Source organism: Folsomia candida, unplaced genomic scaffold (genome assembly GCF_002217175.1).
Source record: "Folsomia candida strain VU population unplaced genomic scaffold, ASM221717v1 Fcan01_Sc035, whole genome shotgun sequence".
Classification (NCBI taxonomy): Eukaryota; Metazoa; Arthropoda; class Collembola; order Entomobryomorpha; family Isotomidae; genus Folsomia; species Folsomia candida.
In genome coordinates, this window is record NW_019091227.1 from 755341 (window position 1) to 777828 (window position 22488).

The 22488-nt window shown below is 36.3% G+C and overlaps 3 protein-coding genes and 1 long non-coding RNA gene across 4 annotated transcripts; 2 read left to right on the forward strand and 2 right to left on the reverse strand.

Annotated features, from left to right (window-relative positions):
* The first annotated feature begins 478 nt into the window (after positions 1-478).
* LOC118439397 lies at positions 479-15076 on the forward strand. The gene is made up of 4 exons (XM_035860670.1): positions 479-658; positions 12831-12929; positions 13704-14016; positions 14111-15076. Exons 3-4 carry the CDS (start codon positions 13814-13816, stop codon positions 14571-14573), a joined length of 666 nt encoding a protein of 221 aa, XP_035716563.1. The 5' UTR covers positions 479-658; positions 12831-12929; positions 13704-13813; the 3' UTR covers positions 14574-15076.
* Positions 2354-4214, reverse strand: LOC110860892. Its single transcript, XM_022110005.2, has 6 exons — positions 3974-4214; positions 3408-3758; positions 3058-3293; positions 2831-2993; positions 2584-2692; positions 2354-2487 (listed from the first exon to the last, which is right to left on the reverse strand). Exons 1-6 carry the CDS (start codon positions 4185-4187, stop codon positions 2454-2456), a joined length of 1107 nt encoding a protein of 368 aa, XP_021965697.1. The 5' UTR covers positions 4188-4214; the 3' UTR covers positions 2354-2453.
* LOC118439396 lies at positions 5138-11298 on the reverse strand. Its single transcript, XM_035860669.1, has 2 exons — positions 10671-11298; positions 5138-7455 (listed from the first exon to the last, which is right to left on the reverse strand). Exons 1-2 carry the CDS (start codon positions 10700-10702, stop codon positions 6789-6791), a joined length of 699 nt encoding a protein of 232 aa, XP_035716562.1. The 5' UTR covers positions 10703-11298; the 3' UTR covers positions 5138-6788.
* A 1253-nt stretch (positions 15077-16329) lies between the features above and the next one.
* Positions 16330-17637, forward strand: LOC118439414. The gene is made up of 3 exons (XR_004837417.1): positions 16330-16474; positions 16539-16830; positions 16892-17637. It is a non-coding gene; the product is annotated as an uncharacterized LOC118439414 (long non-coding RNA).
* Positions 17638-22488: the final 4851 nt, after the last annotated feature.

Genomic DNA, 22488 nt, shown 5'->3' on the forward strand with positions numbered 1-22488 from the left:
TTTGGACTTTGGTTACAACAGGCCAAAGCACGATATCATGCTTATCCAAGCATTATTATCATCATTTTTATATGTGCGAGTTATGTATGATTAGTCATTTATGTGTGTACGTATGTATGTATGCAGAAAATGTAGAGTCGCATGTCACATGTCACGTGTCAGGGAATTCATTTTCTCTGAAAATTTTTACTCCCAGTTGATAAGGGTACGCTACCCCGGGTTTTTATGGGCTGTAGTTTTTGGGGTCGGATTTCCGGGAAAACTAGAATGCCCAATGGGGTTCTTCCGGGTTTTTGTAAGGTGTTGGGGCAGATTGAAACAAGATTCTTTAAACTTCAATGTAGCTTTCATCCTTCCCCAGATACCCTCCCTCATGGGCATACCTTAACCGCTGATCGGTGTTTGCATGCAAGGCTGGAAAAATACTTCGAAATAAACGGACGGATTATTAAGGTGTAAATAGCACGGGGGCCGGCATAATCCAGGGATTTTGTCAGATTAGCCCAGATTACGATAAGGATCATCACTTTATATGCAAATGCAAAGTCACATCTCTTCCACTGAAAAGTATTTCTTTACCTTGGCAAAATAAATTGGCCCATTACGCACGTGGGGATTATACATATATATTTTTACAACCGTTGGAAATCCCATGCACGTAAGTTCGTTGAACCTTTGTACATATTTTAGGGTACGAATATACCATTCGAATTTATCTATTTACCTTATTAATAAGCCTCTCCTTCTCATATCTCCCAATTATAAAAGTCCCCATATGCCCCCCAACTTCCGCCGCCACTGGCCATGTCTTGGTCATGTTTCAGTTCACCGAGAAATTTTGGCTTGTGTATATATTTATGTATGTATGGTGTGTAAAATTTACCCTGTGAACCTGCCGTGGACCTAAATATGCAGAATCTAATGGTCTGATTTTTTATAATATTTCTAAAATCGTTATTGTAGCCAGTTTAATGTGCAGTGAATCATGTAATTCGCAATTAAATAGACAGAAATTTATTATGGTCCTATCCACAATTTGGGTAATGATAAAGGTAATAATTTGAATCTGCGGAAGTGCACATTTTAAAATGGTTGAAATTTAACAAAACTTTGATATTTACAAATGATGGAAGAAAATACATTTTCCAAGCCCGGTTTAGGCAACTATGTAAATATCTCCCAATCCGATGACCTGTCCGATGTCATTTAACTCTAAAATAACCAGTTGGATTCCTCAATAAAATAATGCAGATACCGAGAGGTACATGTACATGCGATCTGTCAGACTTCCTGCTTTTTGAAAAATAAAGTACCTGCGAAATAATACGTAGCATAATACATGAAACGCTAACTAACTAACTAAATTTCACTACCAAACTATCTAATAGCGAATTTAAGCAAAAATAAAATGCACATTTACACAAAACTTCTCATTACCTTGAGACGACGCCATCGTCATGATGTGTAGTTTCCCTTTTACCAAACAATTTATCAAAACTGCCAACTTTTTCTGCTTCTTATGATCTGATATCCCTGCTTTTTTTTGTCAGTTCCAGTAGCACAACTTCTCCTTCTTTAGTACCGACACGGCATAAAACTAACCAAAAAATGAGCTCGGCTCGATCTCTTCTACTCTCTTTTCGTAGAAAATACTTTCCTCGCAAAAACACTGGACAAGACTATTTATTAATTGTTTTGTTATTTTTGCCAGCAAAATATACTCTTAAAAAGCTGGTAGAGTCATAAATATATTCACTCCGTACTGGTAATAAGTTCCAACCGGATTGGTCACAGTTTACATATTTCGTAAATTTTTCATTACGCCGACATTACTGGACCGTAATGCTCGTTATCATAGTCCCGGTAGTACTATGTATACATAGATACGTGTGGCCAGTAAAAATTTACTACCAGCTTTCTAAGAGCATATTTCCCATGTGGAAAGGTCCATATATTACGTCATCAAAAAGTGGCGTTAGTGGTTCTCGGTCACCAATGTTATTTGTACTAACAATTGAACCTTTTTTCAAGCTACACCGGAATTGACTAGCGAATTATGTCAAAAAATCAAGGCAAAAATTAGGGGTCACGTCCCAACGGGCAAAGGCATAGGAATTCCCTACGATTTCGAGATAAAAAAGCCTCTCGATTCTAAGCGAGGGTAGCTCGAAAAGATCTCGAATTTACAGTTAAATGTCCAGCGAGACCTAAGGAAATCCTCTCGATTATTCGGAGATATTGGCGACACGATTTCCAGCATTAATCGACGAGATTTCGTATTTGCCTGAATATCGAATTCCTCTCGAATTTTATGCGATTTCATTGGGATTAAAAAAGTAGCATACAAAATACATTGCATTGTTTGTGTCTTAATTTATTTTACAACAAATAACTACCAATACAATTTGTATCAAAAAATTAATAAGTTAATGATATAATTTATAATTTTATCTTCACTCAGGATTGCCAGGTTGAGCAGCTACATTTCTAAATAATAATAAAATAGTCCATACATTATACAACGATTCAATTTGATATATATTCATAGAAATATATATATTAATTTAATGTTTCTGTACTTACCTCCTTTGTCTAACTCGATCATGGGCTTGCTTCAAAACAGTCGGAAGCACTTCATAATACTTAATCAAGGTTGCTTCTCCAGATGTCCGTGGATTTCTCATCAGTGCATCTAATAATTAATTAAGCAATTCACATAATTAGACGCGCTCATAATTAGCTTTAAATGACCCCGCTCGATAAAAAATTCATACGAAAGGGTCTGATTAATGAACTCAAACCATAATACGATATTTTTATTTTCACTTACCAAAAATCGAATTCACAAGAAGAGCATGATCGGCCAGCGACAATTTTCCCCGCTTCCCTTTGTGACTATAGAGTGAACAAAGTTCATCCGTCATTAAAAAGGACATCATCCCTTTAACGGCTTCTAACAAAGTTGCACCCCCGCAATCTTTCAGCTTACGAATCTATAAAATATACAGCAATTAAAACATCTTTAAACAAAAACATATTCATGGTCTAATTACATACCAATGCATTTTTGGCAGCCTCATCATTTTTTAATTGCTCATCCAGTGACGAAAGAGCTGCAGAATCCCGAAGTGGAAATAATCCGAAAGGAAAGGAGAAAGTTTGCTGACTGGAAGCGAGCGGTTGATTATACTGATTATTCTTTAAAATCTGCACAATTTCATCCAGTTGATCTTGTTGGCGATCGAGTACAATAGTTATTCTTTCTATTTTCTTTAGAATTTCAGGGAGTAATCCTAAAAATTATTGTTTTGTTTTTAAATTAATTAATGTTAAAATATTGCATTTGTGAATAAATGATCTGCATTCACAAATAAATATAAAAATAATCCCTTTATTATCTTGTGTACCTTGATCGCCAACGGTTCTATTCATTTCTTCTACCCTTTGCGGGGGAGCCTGGCTCATTGCATTATTCAGGATTATTTCGCCACGCTCCATTCCTCCAAAGTCGTCGCCCTCATTTCCTGCAAAGTGGTCCCCCTCTTGATTCCTTCCCGTATCGACACCAGCAGCCAGCAACTCTTGAATTGTGTAAATAGTTTGAGAAGTTGAAGCCATTTCTTCAATTTGATGTCGCGGAGGGTTTGGTAGCTGAGTAACGGGTCCAACATTCTTCTTCACGACACGGCGTTTGGCGCTGGATAAATCAGATGTTCCCTCTGCAACTTTGGACTCCTGTCTAGCTTCTTGCAAAGTCCCTTAATATTAAAAAAATATATATATATATATGTAAATAAATGTAAAGAATACATAATAAATCATTTGTAGGTTTTTAAACTCGATCTTATTGTTTAAGGAACAACAAATTATTGTTCAAGATCTCACCAAATTAAAGTTATCGTGCAACTGCTAAATTGTGAGTACAATATACTAGTTATTGACTTCATGGAAATTACTTAATTTTTTCACTCACCATATTGTCCAAGAACTCTTCCTTGATATTGTGTCCAGTCTTCCTTGGGCGATTCACAACGTTTGATTGCTTTTTTTAAAACTTTATGTCCATAATTGTTCGGCCATAAAATGGAACCATTAGATATCCATGAAACTGGAATGGCCTCCACAGTCTCTATGTCTTGATTATCTTTACACTCTTTAAATACGACGACGGCGTATTTTTGCTCCATTTTTTATTCGTTGAAATTATGGAGTTGAGGAATAACGATAATTTTATTTTTTCGTTTTAAAGCCACACACTTAAATTGAACATCACTTATGTTAAAAGTATTTATGGGACTAGTAGCACTATCAACTTCAAAAATGTTAACAATCGATGAATTACACGGATACTCAAAGAAATTGTTTTTTGAAGTAAAAACACGTCCAATTACGTTCCCATCAGTTGCATTTTTAACGAAGTGACTAACTTCTACTACTTCACCGGTTTTAAGCAAAATGATATTATCAGGGGATTTATTACTAATTATAGAGTCCCTAAATACTATTTTTTTAAATGCGCAAGAATTATTTTTTTTAGCATTACTAAAAGTCACTGAATTTTTAGTTGCAGTATGCGGAAGCATGCTCACCTCGTTTTTCTGTTGCTCAATGATGCGGCGGTATACTTGTTGGAGGGGAAGATGAGACCCTTTAATTAAATTTTTAATTTTTCCCAAAAAGTTTTCAAATGGAAATGCACTGAAGGAATTTAAGTCCCCATGTTTTCGTACATCATTGGTCAAATGTATTAGGCCGTGTACATTGTATGATAGATTTTCTTTTCCATATAATTTTTTAAATTGTTCCACGAAATAAAGTAATAAATCTTCAGCGTATTTTAAATTCGGTTCGGTTTGATTAGTGATTGATAACAACCTAACAGCAATTGATAGCACCAAAAAATGTCTATAATATTCTTCACTAATTATTCCTTTTAAGACGATCGGTCCCGTGTAGAGAAGAAACAGGCGGAATTCCGTAGCTTTCCATCTGTCAACTTCAGAGAGAGGGCGACTTTTTCTCACAAAATCACTTGTCACACAAGGTCGACACTTTTCAAGACGAAGTGATATTTTGTCAATTGATTTTTTATTTAGTCTGTAGCTTTTTCGTTTTCCATGTACAAAAATTTTTAGAATTTTTTTTGTCACTCCTAAGCATACAAGATGCATGAACTCGTATGGGATGTCTCCAACTAGATCGAGGGGTAAATTTTCAATCACTGTTCTATAATTATGATGAGGGGGTTGTTGATTAGCACGAAATGAATGATTTGTCCTCAATTCACTGTTCGTTTTTAAATATACTACACGATTCTCTTTATATTTTCCTTTAACGATGCATTTTCCACAACCGTAGTATCCAGTGTGACCCTTGATTCCAGTGACAAATGCACGAGCAGGGGCGTCACATACTATGCTTGACAGTTTAAACTCATATTTTACATTATTAATAACTACACCGTTTTCGATTAAAGCTTTTGTTTCTTGAACAAATTTTTGCAGGTAGTTATCTACGTCACTTGGCTTTTCATTCCCAAAGTAAAGTCCAATAATAAACACTTTTTTCGTTTCAATTACACGTCCTAAAATTGGCCAAAACTGTTTAGATGAACTTTTAAATAGTGGGAGTCCATCAATATTTATTTGAATTTTGATTACTTTAGGGTTTGGTCGAAGTAATTTAATTGACTGCTCAATTATACTTTTATAACCAAAGTGAATATATTGTCCCCCACCGCACTCTTCAACCAGTGATGTTGTCGGGGTTGCTAGTAAAGTTCTGCCATCGACAGGTAATTTTGGTAGGCTTGGTTGTTTATTTAAAATTGTCAGTAATCCATTAAATGCCGATCTTGTTATTTTATTATTCACACCCCATTCTCTTAAATCTTGCTCTAAATTATATGGCACTGAAGCAAATTGGTCTGTACTTAAATTTGTAAACTCATTCACCGACTCAATTACACTATTTTCTAAATTGTCTTCGTTAAAATTGATTTCAATTGTGTTCTGATTTTCGGACTGGGGATTTATTTGTGAACTGCTAAAATTAACTATATCAGTTTGAAAATGTGAAATATTATCTGTTACATTGTTATACATAAATTTGGCTACATTAGCGCTGATTTTCCTAAACTGTGACCTTTTACAAAGACGGAACGTTGGAGTTTTACTTACTCGTCCCATTGTCACAATGGTAGTAATAATATATCAGCTGGATCTGGATATATTTAATTAGTCCTTTTTGTATTCGCTAAAAATTCGCTACGACTTCGAGTTACCATCTTAACAATACTTGTAGATTCGCAGGGATATCGAGAGTAATTCTGACACTAATCGTCCATAATATGTTACATGCTGATTTGCAATTCTCGAATTTTTCTCGAAATCGTATCGATTTCGCACAGAGTGTCACGACGTTTTGTTATGTCTGTTAGTAGCTCAAATATCCCATGGAATTCGATAAGGAAATCTTGTGGATTTCTGAGCGATGTAGACCTCGCTTATATTTCGAGATAATCGTGGGGATTTCGATCAGCGAGGATATCTCGACTTGCCCGTTGGGGTGACACTTCTCTTTCCGTTGAATGGCCCCTTTGAAGAAAAATACTTTCAGTTGAGTTCAATTTTTGAGCAAATTTTCTCTTGCATTTTCCTCCACTGGGCGAAAACCAAGGCGCTCGTGTGAACTTCGACCTCCAATATTTTTCTTCAAAAGGGCCATTCAACGGAAAGAGAAGTGTCACGTGACCCCTAATTTTTGCCTTGATTTTTTGACATAACTCGCTAGTCAATCCAGGTGTAGCTTGAAAAAAGGTTCCATTGTAAGTTAAACACGAGTAGGAGATGGAAATGGTGGGCTAAAATCGATATTTTTTGACGACGTAATATATGAACGTTCCCTTCATATGTATTTATATTACTTATCCTAGACTCGTAATATAACAAAATTTTCCAATCGCCTTCCAAAACACGGGCCCCTTTTACTATGGATTGATGCAGAATGATGCAAAAAGAAAGGCAAAGTTCTGACCTTGTTCCCAAATTAAAGAAAAGATCAGGGTCGTACGGGTCATCATTTATTGTCGGGGTGGAGTTGGTCGTTTCGAGGGATTGCAACAAGTTGGAGACTTCTGTTGTGGATAGAAATGGTTTGGTGGATTCCTTCTTTGCGCAGTATTTGAGAATTTGAGCCAAAACAAGTTTTTCATGTTTGGATGAGTCCTTATCACGAAACTTTTTCAGGAGAGGACTCTTTAATTCTGTTGGAAGACCGTGGAGACGGGCGTAAATTCCTAACCGGTGAAGATCCAGGCATTGCGGGGGAGATCGTTTCGTCAAGCTTAGGAGTTGATCGACACCCACAGATTTTTTCCCTTTTGGAGGAATGATAACCAGGATATCTTCGGTAAAATCGGGTTTATTGGAGAGGAGGTCGCCAACCAGCTTGGCACTAAAATCAGAGAAAAGTTTGTAGAAATTTAATTAATATGGAATTTGCAAAGGACTTTATCTACAAATTCTTAGGCAGAGATTTGCAAATTTGTGAAGGTGCAAAAACTGACAATACGATGACGCCAGCGGTCTCGTTCCGATTTTGACGAAACGACGAAAAATATGTAGCCTTATGTAAATAATTAAAGACGTGTTTCAGGATTTTTCATAATGCTCAGCTTAAACGAAATTATGATGAAATTCATAAGCGAGAATGGGCATTTTACAGCGAGAGTTTTCTCGCGAGATAGAAAAATACATAATTGAATGCGGGTGCATGAAGTTATATTCTCCAAGTTGGACCATACCAATTTTAAATTGTTCACACAAGGAAGCAAGTGGACCCATATTTTTTGCGTTTTCCGAGGTTTTAGCCTTTTCAACTGTAGCGAAATTTTCGAATATATTTTAAACCAAAATCAGAATTTTTCAAAATGATGTAAGTTTTCTAATTTCGACCCGATTTAAAAAATGAAGAACGCTTTTGCTAAAAATTGCTTCAATGAAGTTATAAAAAATACGTTCCTAAAAACTTTTAAAATTTGAAATTTTCATGTGATTTCGGAATTTTGAATTTTGAAAAATAATAACTTTTTGAAAAGTGTTTTTTTTTCATAAGTTACTTAATTTTTCTAAAATTAATGTACGTGGGTGTTTTATTATTGATTTTCAAAAGGTATGTTCCGCACTGTTTCTGACCAAAATTTTGATGAAATAACAAACTTCAAAAACATTTTGGAAGTCGTGATTTTTTTCAGCTCAATCGGTTAAAAGAAACACCCGCAACAAATCATCCAAATTTGCCTCGAAAATATGCAAAAATTTACGACTTGATTCCATTATCATCCTAAAATCGTTTCCCCCTGATGTTTTTCTTCAACGTTTGAAACGGATAATAATCACTAAGGGTCCTGTCTGGACTGCACGGGGGGTGGTCTGTGCAGGTAAAGCGATTTTCGTCTGCATCAGCTCTCTAAAACAGTGAGGTATTTGGTGGCGCGTTGTCGTCTAAAAAAAGGCCAACTCTTTATTTTGACCCCACGTTTCTTTTCAACCGGAGGACGCAGCTCCTTCGGGGTTCCTGCATACACGGCCCCATTTATTGCAGTATTTCCAGCAATAAATTTTATGAGGAGGGGACCTTTGGTATCCTTGAAAATGGTCATCATCAGTTTTTTTGTCAGATTTTTGCACTTTTCAATTCACGGGCGGTGGCAACCCCTCGTGCTTCCAATGAGGGAATTATTATTTGGTCACCGGGTCATAATAGTAAACCCAAGTACCGTATGCAGCCAATAAAATATTGAGCAGGTTCCAGTTTTCATTTAATAGGTTAAAATTTGCATTGCAAAAGTCGACTCGATCCTGTTTGTGAGATGCCGAAAGCAATTTTGGTACCCAACGGACGGAAACCTTTTTCATACCTAAGTCTTCAGTTAACATGGAACAAATTGCTGGTTTTGGATCACCCATCTCATCTGCTAAATAATACAGTTTCAATCGTGGATCTCTAATAATTGGGTCTTTAAGTTTCTGGAGGTTTTCTGCGGTGGAAACCGATTTTGGGTATCCTGGCGACTTTTTTGTTTGGGACATCTTCTCGCCTTTATTTGAACTTATCGACCCAATTGTATTTGTGCTTTGTGTTGAGCAGTTTCCATCGTAAACTTTAAGCATTCGATCATAAATCTGCGACACATATTGCCCCTCCAGCAATAAAATTTAAATCACACTACGATGTTTAATTTGCAAATGTGACATTTTTTCCGTCGAGGTAAAGTTTGCTGATTTATTGCTAGTGTTAATGTTAACCTAAAGGGCTGAAAAAAATCACAGCATCCTAGATGTATCTAAAGTTTGTTATTTCATCAAAATTTTGGTCAGAAACAGTGCGGAACATACCTTTTGAAAATCAATAATAAAACACCTACGTAATTCCGTGCAAATATGATCGTTCAATTTATAAATCGTATCGAAATTGGAAAATTTACATCATTTTGAAAAATTCTGATTTTGGCTGAAAATTTATTGAAAAATTCCGCTACAGCTGAAAATGCTAACAACTCAGGAAAACGCAAAAAATATGGGTCCACTTGCTTCCTTATGTGAACAATTTAAAATTGGTATGGTCAAACTTGAAGAAAATAACTTCATGCGCCCGAATTCAATGTATGCGAGGATATGTATTTTTCTTTCGCGAGAAAACTCTCGCTGTAAAATGCACATTCTAGCTTATGAATTTCATCATAATTTTGTTTAAGCTGAGCATTATGAAAAATCCTGAAACACGTGTTTAATTATTGACATTGGGCTACATATTTTTCGTCGTTTCGTCAAAATCGAAGCGAGACCGCTGGCATCATCGCATTGTGAGTGCCAAAAAAACAAAAAGGTGAATTTGTCAACTTTTTTGGCTTAATGGAAATATTTGTGTAACATTCATCCTGGGCTGGAATACATACATTTGTGCAAAGCACAAAAACATCCTGACATCCAAATGTATCTAAATTAAAAAGGGGCCGCACATAAAGAATGTGATCGAAAACTTTGACCCTTACCTCCCCCCCCCGGGATGACTTATGTATAATTTACCCCATGTTATTATTAACATGATGCTTTACCTCCCCTCAAATCAATCACATGCTTTCCGCACAGTCTCTTACAACTTAAGCCTAGTACTCAGGACGAATGTTCACGCGGAATTTCATCGTGCTTAAATTCTGTTAAATTTTTCGCTGGAGAGAAATTCGTAAGCGGGCAGAAAATACCACTATTCCACGTATATTTCACTCAATTATCACTCGTAGGTACTCGTAGGTCATTTGAGCTGAAAACCAGGTTTCATTTTGCCCCATTTTAAATTAACCGCCTTGCCATTGAGTTGAAACTGAGATTTTGAGGTTGCTCCGCCCTCTTATTTTGAACTCAGAGGGCCGCGAGTCACTTTCCGCTCACATTTCACGTGAAAGAATTGCCTCGATTTAACGGAAACTTTGAGCTTACATTGAGCGTAAACTGCTCGCGCGGAAAATTCCGCACAAGTTTCACGCGAAGACCTGAGTACCACTCGGGCTTAAATTGAGCATAATTTCTGCAAAAGTCGTTTTCCGCGCGTAAAGTCCATCGTGAGTACTAAGCTTTATGAATTAATTAATCGACTGAAAGGCTACTTACGCTCCTTGAATGACATTTGAGAAGAATTCCATTCTTGATAGAATAGGAGTCCCTCAAACGATTAAGAAGTGATTTTGTAGTTGCGTAGACACCAGAGTAGTTTTATAAGCAGTCTAATTCATAAGTGAGATTTTTCCAGGTGTCGAGGCTACAATTTATTGCTGAGGTGACCCACTTGTTCATTGGTTGAGTAGCTTATCAGTGGTGGTTTATTTTGTTCTGGAATATTGGGATTTCAGAGTTCTTATCAGGAATTTACTTTAATTTCACAAGTAAAGCACACAGGACGATTTGTTACATCCGCGATATATTTGAAGCTTGTTTCCATACAAACCTTGACGAACAAAGTTGAGTCTCCTGTTTACTGTGTAAATTGGGATAAACAATTTATGTAATTAATTAAGTGTTTGCACAATCTACATAAATGCGCAGGATGTTTTAGCTCAAAAACATGTTCAGGGGGTCTGAACTACTCGATTTAGTCGGTTTTTAAAATTTTCATGACCCTCTCCATGTAATGACATAGGCGAAAGTATCTAGTACTGTTTTTGACAATTTTTGTCAACTTTCTCCCTCTATTGTGAAGCAACCACAAGGCCCACAGCTGTCAAACTTCGCATGGACAATCCCAAGACTATACTTTAGGGTCAAACGGAAGCGCTAGGTCCTACCCGTACTCCATGACCTGAAACTGATATGAGGTCAAGTTACAAAGTTGGCTCCTCCATCCCCATTCTTTAAATAGTGCGCATTTCAACAAATCTGGATAGATTCTCCTCATATTTGGTGAAAACTGATCCAAGTAACTTGGGTTATCAGGTTCGTTAAGAATTTTTAATTTTTTTCCAAGGTCAACAAATTTTTCAAAAGGTCAACAGGTAAAGTCTCACATAACCCCATAAGTGGGTTATCGTTGGAAAGGTCTTGGAGGGGCAATTAAGAATATATATACTTTATGGGGTTTGGGACCACCCCCTGATGTTTTAGAGACCGAAAAACTAATAAATTAGTCCAACGAATCCAATAAATTATGCGTTTATTCCATCTCGACAAACTTAACAGAATATGTAGATTTCAAAGTTTCTTTATTTCCAGCAAATTTAGGGGGCCTGTTAAATTATTTATTTCCAGTTATGTGAAATAGCAAACCAATTTGGGTTTGTTATTTCACATTTGGTTTAATATTTATGTAATTATGTAAAATATGTCTTATGTAATTTATCCTTTTTTAGATTATTTTTACAAATTTTGAAAGCTTAGGGATTTGTAAATGCTCGACTCCCTTGTAATCAGCTTTTCCTACGTTTAATATGTGATAACATATCGTGGGTGCAACTATATAAGTCGCCAATAAAGTGGAACTATGTAAACCTTACATACCTAATTGATTTTATTTTTTCGTTTAAGATTTCTAAACTTTTTAGAAACTTTTCTAAATGATGATTTAATATAAAAGTAGGTACATATCAACAAAATCAATAAATACTCTCTAAATAAATAAACTTGGGTTAATCCCATATCAACATATTTAGACACACATATTATACATATAGGCACATAACTTTTCTTCAGTAATTCAAAAATAATTAAATAATAATAAATAGTTTTTGATTAGTTTCGTTCATCGATCGGGTTATGTGGGACACGGCGTTCAGTCGACAAGCAGAACGCATAAAATTTGTTTGAGTTTTGCATGTCTGAACTATTTTTGAATTGCAAAGCGTTACAAATCTACCGGAAAAAATGCACTGCGGTGTTAATATTTTTGGACCATGGTAGCAAAATTCTTTAAATACTTACAAATGCTAGGAATTGTTTCGAATCTAGCTTCTCTCTACAAGACAGTCCAATTCTACTCCAGGAGTTACAAGGTTTCCACCAGGGAAAAAGTTTCGTCATATACTGCGGTTAACCATATAGTTGTCGGAAGCTCCCTATGGGTCCCCGCAATCCCGCTAATCATCGATGATAAAAAATTTCTCCGTTTTGACAAATCAAGATTGGCTGTCGCTAAGATCATCTGTGCAATCGTATCCCTATTTATTCAACTGATCCTCATATTGAAATGGTTTCATATTCAGAAGTCAAATTCTAGTGCAGGTGTTTTCACAGACAGTTGGAAACAAATCCTCATGACGTTATTTCTCGACTTGTTTATAGGAGCTTGTTTTGGGCTGCTGCACTTGATTCGTGTACCGAGGTAAACCGTGTTCGTTTTGAATTGCTCGAGCTATTTGGAAAGGGACCCTCAGAGAAAAGGTTAGTAAATATTTGAATTCACAAGTACTGACGGAGGTTCTCGACTATTATATGTGTAAGTATCTAGTTGTCCGACAATATATAAATAAAAGGCGCCAAATGTGTAAAAGGTGAATTGATTGATGACCAAGTGGGCCGTTACGTATGTTCTTATTGGCATTGGAATAATTTTAGGCTTTCCGGGTTAAGCTAAGTAAAATACCGTTTCCATTATTTGTGCTATAAGATATAAAATACTCAACCCATACTCTTAGCCATGGAAAGTACCCTTAGCCACCAACTCTTTGTGTGAATGCAGAGTACGCGGGGTGAAGCAAATTTTCGGCACCATGTGGCATCCAAAGAGTACATGAAAACAACAAATTGAAACCTCGGCATATTTTAGAAAATATTAATAACAAAATATTTTCTCTATACAATTTTAAAATATCTTTCGCTGCTTACCTTTTATTAAAGGGTCAAACCCCGTCCGCCCGTATCATGATTTCTTGAAAACGGATGCGAATTTCGACATGCGGTTTACATCAATAGTGCTCAGAATTCGCCCGGACGTTGACGTGTGAATACAGAGTACGCGGTACTCTGCATTCACACAAAGAGTTATTTGCTAAGAGTAGGTATACATACATACATATTCAAAATCACAAAATTTTCTTATTTAAAAAAATAATGCTTAATAAATTGCTCCACGCAAATTGCTCTAATAAATAATAAATTGCTCTAATAAATTACTCTAATAATTTTGATTGTAAACATTGTATTCTTTAAAACTAGGTGTCGATGGCTACGTTCCGAACTATTTTATTGGAATTGGGGTCCTCGCTATCATAACAATAACAGCTGCACCAGTTACTCTTTGCGCCACTAGTTTTCTCAAACCTTGCATGCCACCTTCTTTCTTTACCATGACAACATTACCCTGCAAGGATTGGGACGACATACGCGGAAATTTCTTGGCAAAGACGTTACAAGCAGTGTTCGCTGCTTACACCGGTCTAGTTATTTTTAGCACGTTAACATTTGGCCTATTTGTACTTCTATATTATCCAGTTGCTGCGCAGCTTCTGCTCTTAGATGGCTTAAAAAGGTATCCGTTCCCTGATAGTCATACCGATGTTGAATTCGCAGTATTTCCCTTTTATGTTTGCATAAAATTAAGTACTAATTGATCCATTTTTCAGATATCTGGACCAAGAAAAAAGCTTCCGTATGATTTTACTTGTTCAATATAGGAAACTCCAATTGTTGTCACGCCTACTTAACAATGCCTGGAGAGACCCAGCTATGCCGTTCGTTGTTGGTGGCATACTCGTGTTGAATAGTACGTCACTCTATGTCGTCCTATCGTCCAGCGAGAAGATCCCCTTGCCTGTTTTGGCAATCTATTCCGTCGGAGCAGTCGATACATTCGTAATGATTCAACATCTCTTCAAAATTGTCTCCTACCCATACACCAGATCCGTTGACTTTATCAATGCGGCAAGACGTGGATTAAAGAAGGCGTCGAGATGGGAAGTGAAATATATTGTGTCATGTTTCCCCTTGAAAGTTCATATGGGAAATGGTACCTTTTTCGATAGATCAACTTCACTCGTAGCTTGTAGCACTGCTTTGGATTTGCTCGTCACGTTTTTGTTACTATAAACTATGTGCTGTGTTCTAAGCTATCTACATCTAAAAATAAAATTTGGATTTCTGAAAAAATAATTTTAAATGGACTTCAAATTGGTAGATTCCTGAACCGAGGTATTATGTATAAGCAAATTGCAAATCATAATTTTTTGTCCCAGTCAGAGTATAAGCGCATAACACGTGCCCAAGACACTAAAACAATACTCCCCAAATAGTTAGAAATAAATAATAGATGCGTGTATGTATATATGTACCTATGTATGTGTCGAATGAGCAGGCCCTAAACTGGGGGTGGGCAAGCAGGGCAATTGCCCGGGGCGCCAGAATTTGAGGGGGCGCCGGCAGGTGCCCCGCTAAGCACTAGATATAATTGATAATTTTGGTGATAGCAGAAAGTAAGGACATCGCAATTAAACTTTAAATATAAATGATGCAGCATAACAATTATAAGCATGGTTTCAAAAATTAATGAATTCAAGAAATGGAAATGGCAATATTCAATGTACCATAATTTGATAACATCCGACCATCACTAATACTTTCTTCAAATATTTCCTTTCACTAGGATAAAGTACTTCGTTGTTCATAATAAAGATTATTACTCCATTTTTCCATTTTCCATATACGCGTTAGAATCAGATTAAAATCTGAAATTTATAAAAACCTTATAAATGTTTCAATTTTTATTTAGTCAACCTTAAACTTATTAGAAGCTTTTTATGCATTTCTTTCTGCATGACAAAAAACCCTGACACTTACGTATCAGACTACATATTTATCCTTAAACATGCTGTGCAGCTTAGGTTCTTGCAACGTATCCTTCTTTAAAAAAAAAGAATATGCAAAGCTTGTTCTGCAATTGTATTAATGCATAACATGGGCCATTGGATTCCGAGGAAAGTGTTGATATTTTTTGACTTTAAGTTAAAGTCTTTAACAAAGTTGGTCCTTGAAATTACAAGCACAGTGGGCTCAATTTTTGTCAAGTAAGTACTCAAAGCCATGGGGTAGTTGAGTGAGACAGCTCAATTCCCTCAGGAGGGGAGCTTGCGAGGTTGATAATAACAGATCTTGGTGCCCTTTGGATATGTGGTAGGGACCCATGAGTGTACTAAAACCCTGAAGTAGTTTGACTCCATAGCCACATTTGCGCCCGCCACACCCACTCAAAAATGCTCAAAAAACGCTTTCACTCCAGTTTTCACTCACTCAAATCCACGCCAAAAATCCAATTTTACTCGGATTTTGAAATTTCTTTCGCCATTATACTCCCAGATAGTTGCTTTCTTCCATCCAGTATCAAACTCAATTTTTTCGAAATTTTTAGTATTTTTAAAATTTAAAATTCTGAATGAGCATTGTTGTAGTAATCAACAACGCAAATTATGTCTGCGAAATAATCATCAGCAAAATTGAGTTTGACATTGGATTGAAGAAAGCAACTATCTGGGAGTATAATGGTGAAAGAAATTTCAAAATCCGAGTAAAATTGGATTTTTGGCGTGGATTTGAGTGAGTGAAAACTGGAGTTTTTTGAGCATTTTTGAGTGGGTGTGGCGGGCGCAAATGTGGCCATGGAGTCAAACCACTTCAGGGTTTTAGTACACTCATGGGACCCTACCACATATCCAAAGGGCATCAAGATCTGTTATTATCAACCTCGCAAGCTCCCCTCCTAAGCAAGTAGAGAGATAGAAAGTAAGTAAAGCGGATTTACTTTCTCCAGCTGCTGTCGAACTGCCGTCATCATCGCCTCGCTCACAGCAGATGGACAGCCGTCGCATCCAATCCAGTCCGACGCGAGGACGAAATGTCAAAGGCCGCACTTTCGCCAAAGGATTTGCAGCCTCGACGTACTCGAGTTCGGATCAAAGCTCAAACTCTCCTCTCCACGATTTTCTCTTTTTGGGGAGGTTCGTTGTCTGATAAAAATTTCGACCGTAATAATAATTCTCATCAAAATATGAATCCTTGCAGAGGGAGAAGAATATGACATGTTTAACATGGTGCATATTTTGGGTCATGAAATCATATGGGGAATTTGATGCAGCCCGAGATATGTGGGAAGAAATTTAGGGGGAGTAAATTTCGAAATATGGTGAAAATTATCGATTTGGGATACATATTTTTTTTAATTGGTCTTTTTATCAAACAGATCGACCGAATTGTAGACGGACGGACGGGACAAACCATTTCAAACCATTTCAAACCGTTAAAACTCATCTCATAAAAATGTACAGGGTCAAAAGTGGACAAATATTTTCAAGAAGTAATCATTGTCTTAAAATACATATTTTTAAAAGTTGATATTTTATCAAACAAACCGACAGAAATACTGACGGACGGAACGTCAACCCAGCCACATAAGTCACTCCTAACCCCGAAAACAAGAGATTTCAACATGGCGAAGTAGAGCAGCCCAAGAAAAAAGAGAAAGCAAGTATTATTATTCGCTCAATACTTCAAAGACCTTCGGGCACTCTATGAAAATGGTAAAAGTGAACTCGTACTTTCGCCAGAAAAGAGATGATCTCCTCCTCTTTCGGGATTAGAGATCTCGCGGCGATCCAGATAATATGCCCACCAGAGATTGAATTACTGATAGCGAACGAGCGAGAGGCTGACTTTCTACGGCGGGAAGAACAATTTCCGTCCAAAGTGACGGACTGGCTTTCTCCAGGAGGAAAGAGAGATGGACGTAAAAACCAAATCGGGATGAGAGATCGGGAGGAAAAGCTGGAGGGCGTCTTGATGGACGAAACGATGACATAACGAAGCGGGATACTTTTCATGGGGAAATTTAATGCGGATTAAAAATAGAGATTTCTGGATAAGCGGAGGATAGTGCATTATAAGTAATATTGAGATCGCTTTGAGGGGTCAAAGGGGTCATTTTATTAATGGTGACATGGGTCACATATGTGGGCCACGGAAGGGTTGTCACGTTAGTCAAAATATTTTGGAAATTGTTCACATATTTTATGAATCATTTTAAAAATGGATTCAATGACATGTTTGATGACGGGTTTTTGGGGGTTTATTCACAATTTGAGAATATAAATTGTAAGAAAAGTAATTTTGCTGGATTTTTAAAATAAATATTACATAATCTGAATTTTGCATGTTAACCTAATTTTAAAATGCATTACTATTTATTACTGGATGCAATTCAAAAAATTTGTAAATACTGAAGAACTTGTTAAATTCAGAAAATTAAATAATTTCTTCGACTTCATAAAATTATAGAATCACAAAATCTTGTTTGATCTCCATTTTTATTAAACTTAAAATTTGGTAACCTCCATGCACAGTTCCCGAAACGACGAAACCAAAGCCTGGTTCACTTATCGACTTATCGTTTTGGGGAGAAAGTTGTGTCGAATTGTTCGATCCAGATCTTCTCCGACAAGATTTTCCCCATTATACTTTTCATCCCGAGAAATATGGGTCTCAACTCTGCACATAATTTAAAGTCAGTTTATTTTGGGGCTTTCTCCTCTTTTCTCCACTTTCGCCAACCGCAGGCTAAACGATGAGGCCGCGTCGTGGTGACGGGGATGACCAGATTAAATTACCTTCATCATCATCACGGCGACTAAGGAGGTGCCATTTCGGCGTAAAGTGGTCGATTATGAGGACATGTATTATTTCGCAATATTTTCACTTTCAGTTTGCTTTGAAGTGAGAAAATTTTTACATTTTTTGAGTAAAAATGAAAGCATAGCCACGAAAGCTCCTTATGTGCAAAAAGTGAATCATGTAAAACTTTTAGATAAAACGGTAAACTGCACGACCGTGAAATAATTAATGAGATCGCATCATTAACAAATCAAACAAAACTCGAACAAGAAGTTCTTAAAACTGAGTTGAAAAATGATTTGCAAACTTTCGCATCTCCAACTCGACGAAGTCTTCAGTTTGCACAAAATCCGAAGGTTTTCAAAAAAAATTCTACATTCCAACTGGAATATCAGATTCGTATTACTTGAAAGTCGAAGTTTTTACTTTTCGGAAATTTACATATTGGTAAATTAACCAGATTGATCTCTTTCACAGGTATTTTTTAAAAACAAACCTAACTTAACAAAACCTTCTTATACAATAACAGTTGAGGTCAAAGCCGACCAATTTGGCGGCGGCGGCGGCGCCAATTTTGGGGAGTTTTCAGCGCGGCGGCGCGGCGCGGCGTCTCGATGTTGAAGGAATAAGATTTATAGGCGGCGGCGGCGCGTCAATTTCTATCGGCGTATGGCGGCGCGGCGGCGTGAGATCGGCGGCGTTGACCTCTGAGTTGTACCCATGCAAAACGGCGAAATTATAATGAGTACGAGCTAACTTTATAAAAAATAGAATTTTATGAAAACTGACACTTTATATTAAATATGCTAAAAAATCCAGTTTTCACAAAAAAATCGACCAAAACCTTGCTGAGAAAATCTTTCCTAAAGATTAGCTCACTTTCGGTCTTACGTCTACCCTGATGACTAAAACCGTATTAATTTCTTGGCTTCGAAAATTCAAAAATGTCACCAAGATCAATACTTTTCGAGGTGAAAGTGCAATCCTTTACAAAAAAAGGTCTTCCCACGAAGATTTGCATGCCAATATGTACAGCGTTAATTATTTTCTGAGGGTAAATTTCAAATATCTTGAAGCACACACTTTTGCAAAACTATCGAGACGGCAAGACTCTGTATCTAACTCAGTTTTATCATTAGCTATTTTATGTTTTCACATATTTGGCGTTTTACTTCATCAATATGCACTTTTTAAATTTTAATGTTTATAAATGACAATTCAACATAAATATAATAAACTAATTTTAATTCCCGTGATTATAAAAATGGAAAAAATAGAAAAAAATATTTCAGCCAAAACTACTACCACGCGTGTAGAAAGTAAGGCTCCATTATGCTGGCCAATATTTGTCATCGAATGGTAATACAAATTCCGACCAACTCAAATTTCTCATATCTTATTACAACGCACTACTAGTTTTTAATCTCTATGAAATTATTGTTATCTTTCGGTCGCAAATGGTTACCAATGTGGGACAGCCTGAAATTGGCAATAGCCGATGACGATTTTATTACCAACTTACCTATTTTGACTGTAAGACTCACCTTCATGTTAAAAATTTCCACCCAATTCCAGCACATCACTTCCGTTGAGCCCCTCATCTTCTATGTCAACACCCTTCATATTAATTGCGCAAACACACTTGACTCGTCCAACAAAACCACGCGAAACTGGTCCATCGCCAACACTCCGTCGCATCATTAGTGCATAAACTACAACCCGCTTTCGCCAAACTTTCATATTCATCACTTCTTCAAGTCAATCAATAACGAAATCGACAATATTCCATGATTTACTTTCTCCCAGAAAAAAAGAAGAATTCAGAATTTCTTACAACTCTGTTACGTGTGGAAATTATTATTATTTCTGCCACGTCTCATTCACTCCGACCCGTTTGACACATCGCATCCCATCAACGCCGCCACACACGCATCGAGAAACAGCTTGTGTGGCACGGGAATAAAGGGAAAGTTGCGCTTCAAGAGAACGAACAACAACCACTTTCAGCACCACTTTCTCAGCACAATTCTGTCTTTCTCGTGTCTGTCGGATTCATCAAATCAATCGGGATCCATCAAGACTAAGTTAACACAGGGTGCCAAAGCAGTAATATTTTGAAGAAATTGAATTTTATGCATGTTTTTTTAAGAATTTCAATTTTTATATCTGTAAGAAATGTTTTGTTAGAAATGTTAGAAAGAAAAGAATTTTATTTCTATAAGAATTTTACTTTTTTCAGGAATTATATTCTACACGTATTTTTTAGATTCAAAGTGATTTTAGGTATTTATCGTTGCATCTTTGCGCCATTGATGGATTTTTGACTTATGAATATTTGTGTATGTAATCAAATAAGATGATGTACTCGCACTGACTCGCAGTGTATGATTTGACAGATTAGAAATTTGAGTACAATATATTTACCAATGCAAAAATTTGCATCTTTAGGAATTTCTGATGTTAGCACATTACGAGCATTTTCACCAAATTGCAACTCTCAATTGCTTCACAAATATCACAAAAGTGAATACTAAAATATGCTCAAGTCGAAGTTGGAAACCTCTGATTGCAATTCATCTCGAAGAGAGAAAATGGCAAATGCACCGAAAACGTCTTCGCATTGTCTCCATCCAACTTTCACTAGCCGCACGTAAATTCCGAGGTGACAATAATAATGAATAAAATGCATTTTGGATGAACAATGTCGTTCCCTGCTCCTCAGTCGAATCCACCTTTCCCACTTTCTCTTTCTCCGTAAAACCGAGGGGAAAGAAACAACTGGTTGAAAATTACAGCCCAACTCATCGTCGCTGCCTCCTTTGATTGATTGATTGATTGATAGTCATTTATTCACATGTTATTCCTTGATCAGTACAATTTAATGACTGGTTTACATCAAGTAACACTAAAAAATAGATTGAGTAAAGAAACTAAATTAACTACACAATGTGGTATTTACTTATGATCTAAACAAAGTTACTTGTACGTTTTTTCATAACAAACTCCGTGATACGACTTCGTACATTTCCTGATATATGTATGTTCTCACTAAAAAGTTCATGTAGCATTTGCGCGTCTAAAGTATTCCATAACTTAATTGAGTAATAGCGCACTGAATTCGTAAAAATGACAGAGCTGTGCGTTATTATGTGCATTTTCTGCGAACTCCTAGTTCTATGCCCTGTTTCGTTTAATGTATACATATTATCAAATTCATTTACATTAGTCCCATATTTTTTTATCTTGAACAAATTCCATATAGCATAATACTCTAGCCTCTCTTTAATCGACAATAAGTTAAATTTTTCTAACAAATCATCATAATTTATGCCAGCATGTGACTTTTTGCAACTTGCTCTTGCATTCGCTACAGTAGTATTATCAAATTGACATTTCCAGTAAGTTTTGGTATAATATTTCGCTAACTTTGGATAACAATAGGTAGCTAACAGTTGATTCACTTTGGCTTGTATTCTTGTAAAGTCACCTACTCTACTGGGACCCCATATTGTCAGACAATAATCGGTCACCGCATTTACATATGCATTTAACAAAACAGTAAGCATATGTCGTGTGAGATGTCGTCGTAGCCTGCTCAGTAATCCAATATTAATACTAACTCTCTTTTGCACACTTTCTGAATGGGCCTTGAATGAAAAAAATTCATCTACAACGACTCCTAAATATTTATATGAGCTAACTCTTTCAATTTCCACTCCATTAATTAGTATAGGTGGTAAATTCTCAAAAGTTGTACAATTTTGCCTTTTCCTGATAACCATGTATTTTGTCTTCTCCTTATTCATACTTAAACCTTTGCTTTCTAACCAGTTATTTAAATTACACAATTTATCACCCATTTCGTTTATAATAACATTAATATCGCTCCCACTAATTTGCACAGAAGCATCATCAGCAAATAAAGTATAAAAACAATCCGTTAAAACCGTTGCGATGTCATTTACAAATAAAAAAAAAACAATACTGGACCATTAACAAAACCTTGTCCGATACCACGATTTACAACGAATGCTCTTGAGATAAAAACACCAATTTTAATGTAATGGTGTCTATTTCTTAAATAATTACATATTAATAATAACAATTTCGCATTAATTTTATAAAATTCACGCAGCATTTTTAATAGGTGATAATGGGAGATCGAATCAAATCCTTTCCTTAAGTCAATAAAAGCAACCACCACAATTTAATTCGGTTTGTCTAATTCATTAAAAACATTCTGTGAAAATACTGTCAATGCTGTTGTACAAGATCGTCCCGTTCGAAAACCATGCTGATTATTATCTAATATATTTAACTTTTCTATCGGGGGTAACAATTTCATTTT

Coding starts and splice junctions, on each gene's coding strand:
- LOC110860892 (XM_022110005.2), bottom strand. CDS start 4,187: ATGGAGCAAAAATACGCCGTCGTCGTATTTAAAGAGTGTAAAGATAAT. Junction 3,759..3,973: donor AAGAGTTCTTGGACAATATG/GTGAGTGAAAAA, acceptor TTTAATATTAAG/GGACTTTGCAAGAAGCTAGA. Junction 2,488..2,583: donor GATCGAGTTAGACAAAGGAG/GTAAGTACAGAA, acceptor ATTATTATTTAG/AAATGTAGCTGCTCAACCTG.
- LOC118439397 (XM_035860670.1), top strand. CDS start 13,814: ATGCCACCTTCTTTCTTTACCATGACAACATTACCCTGCAAGGATTGG. Junction 14,017..14,110: donor CTCTTAGATGGCTTAAAAAG/GTATCCGTTCCC, acceptor TCCATTTTTCAG/ATATCTGGACCAAGAAAAAA.
- LOC118439396 (XM_035860669.1), bottom strand. CDS start 10,702: ATGGAATTCTTCTCAAATGTCATTCAAGGAGC. Junction 7,456..10,670: donor TCAAATGTCATTCAAGGAGC/GTAAGTAGCCTT, acceptor CTCTGATTTTAG/TGCCAAGCTGGTTGGCGACC.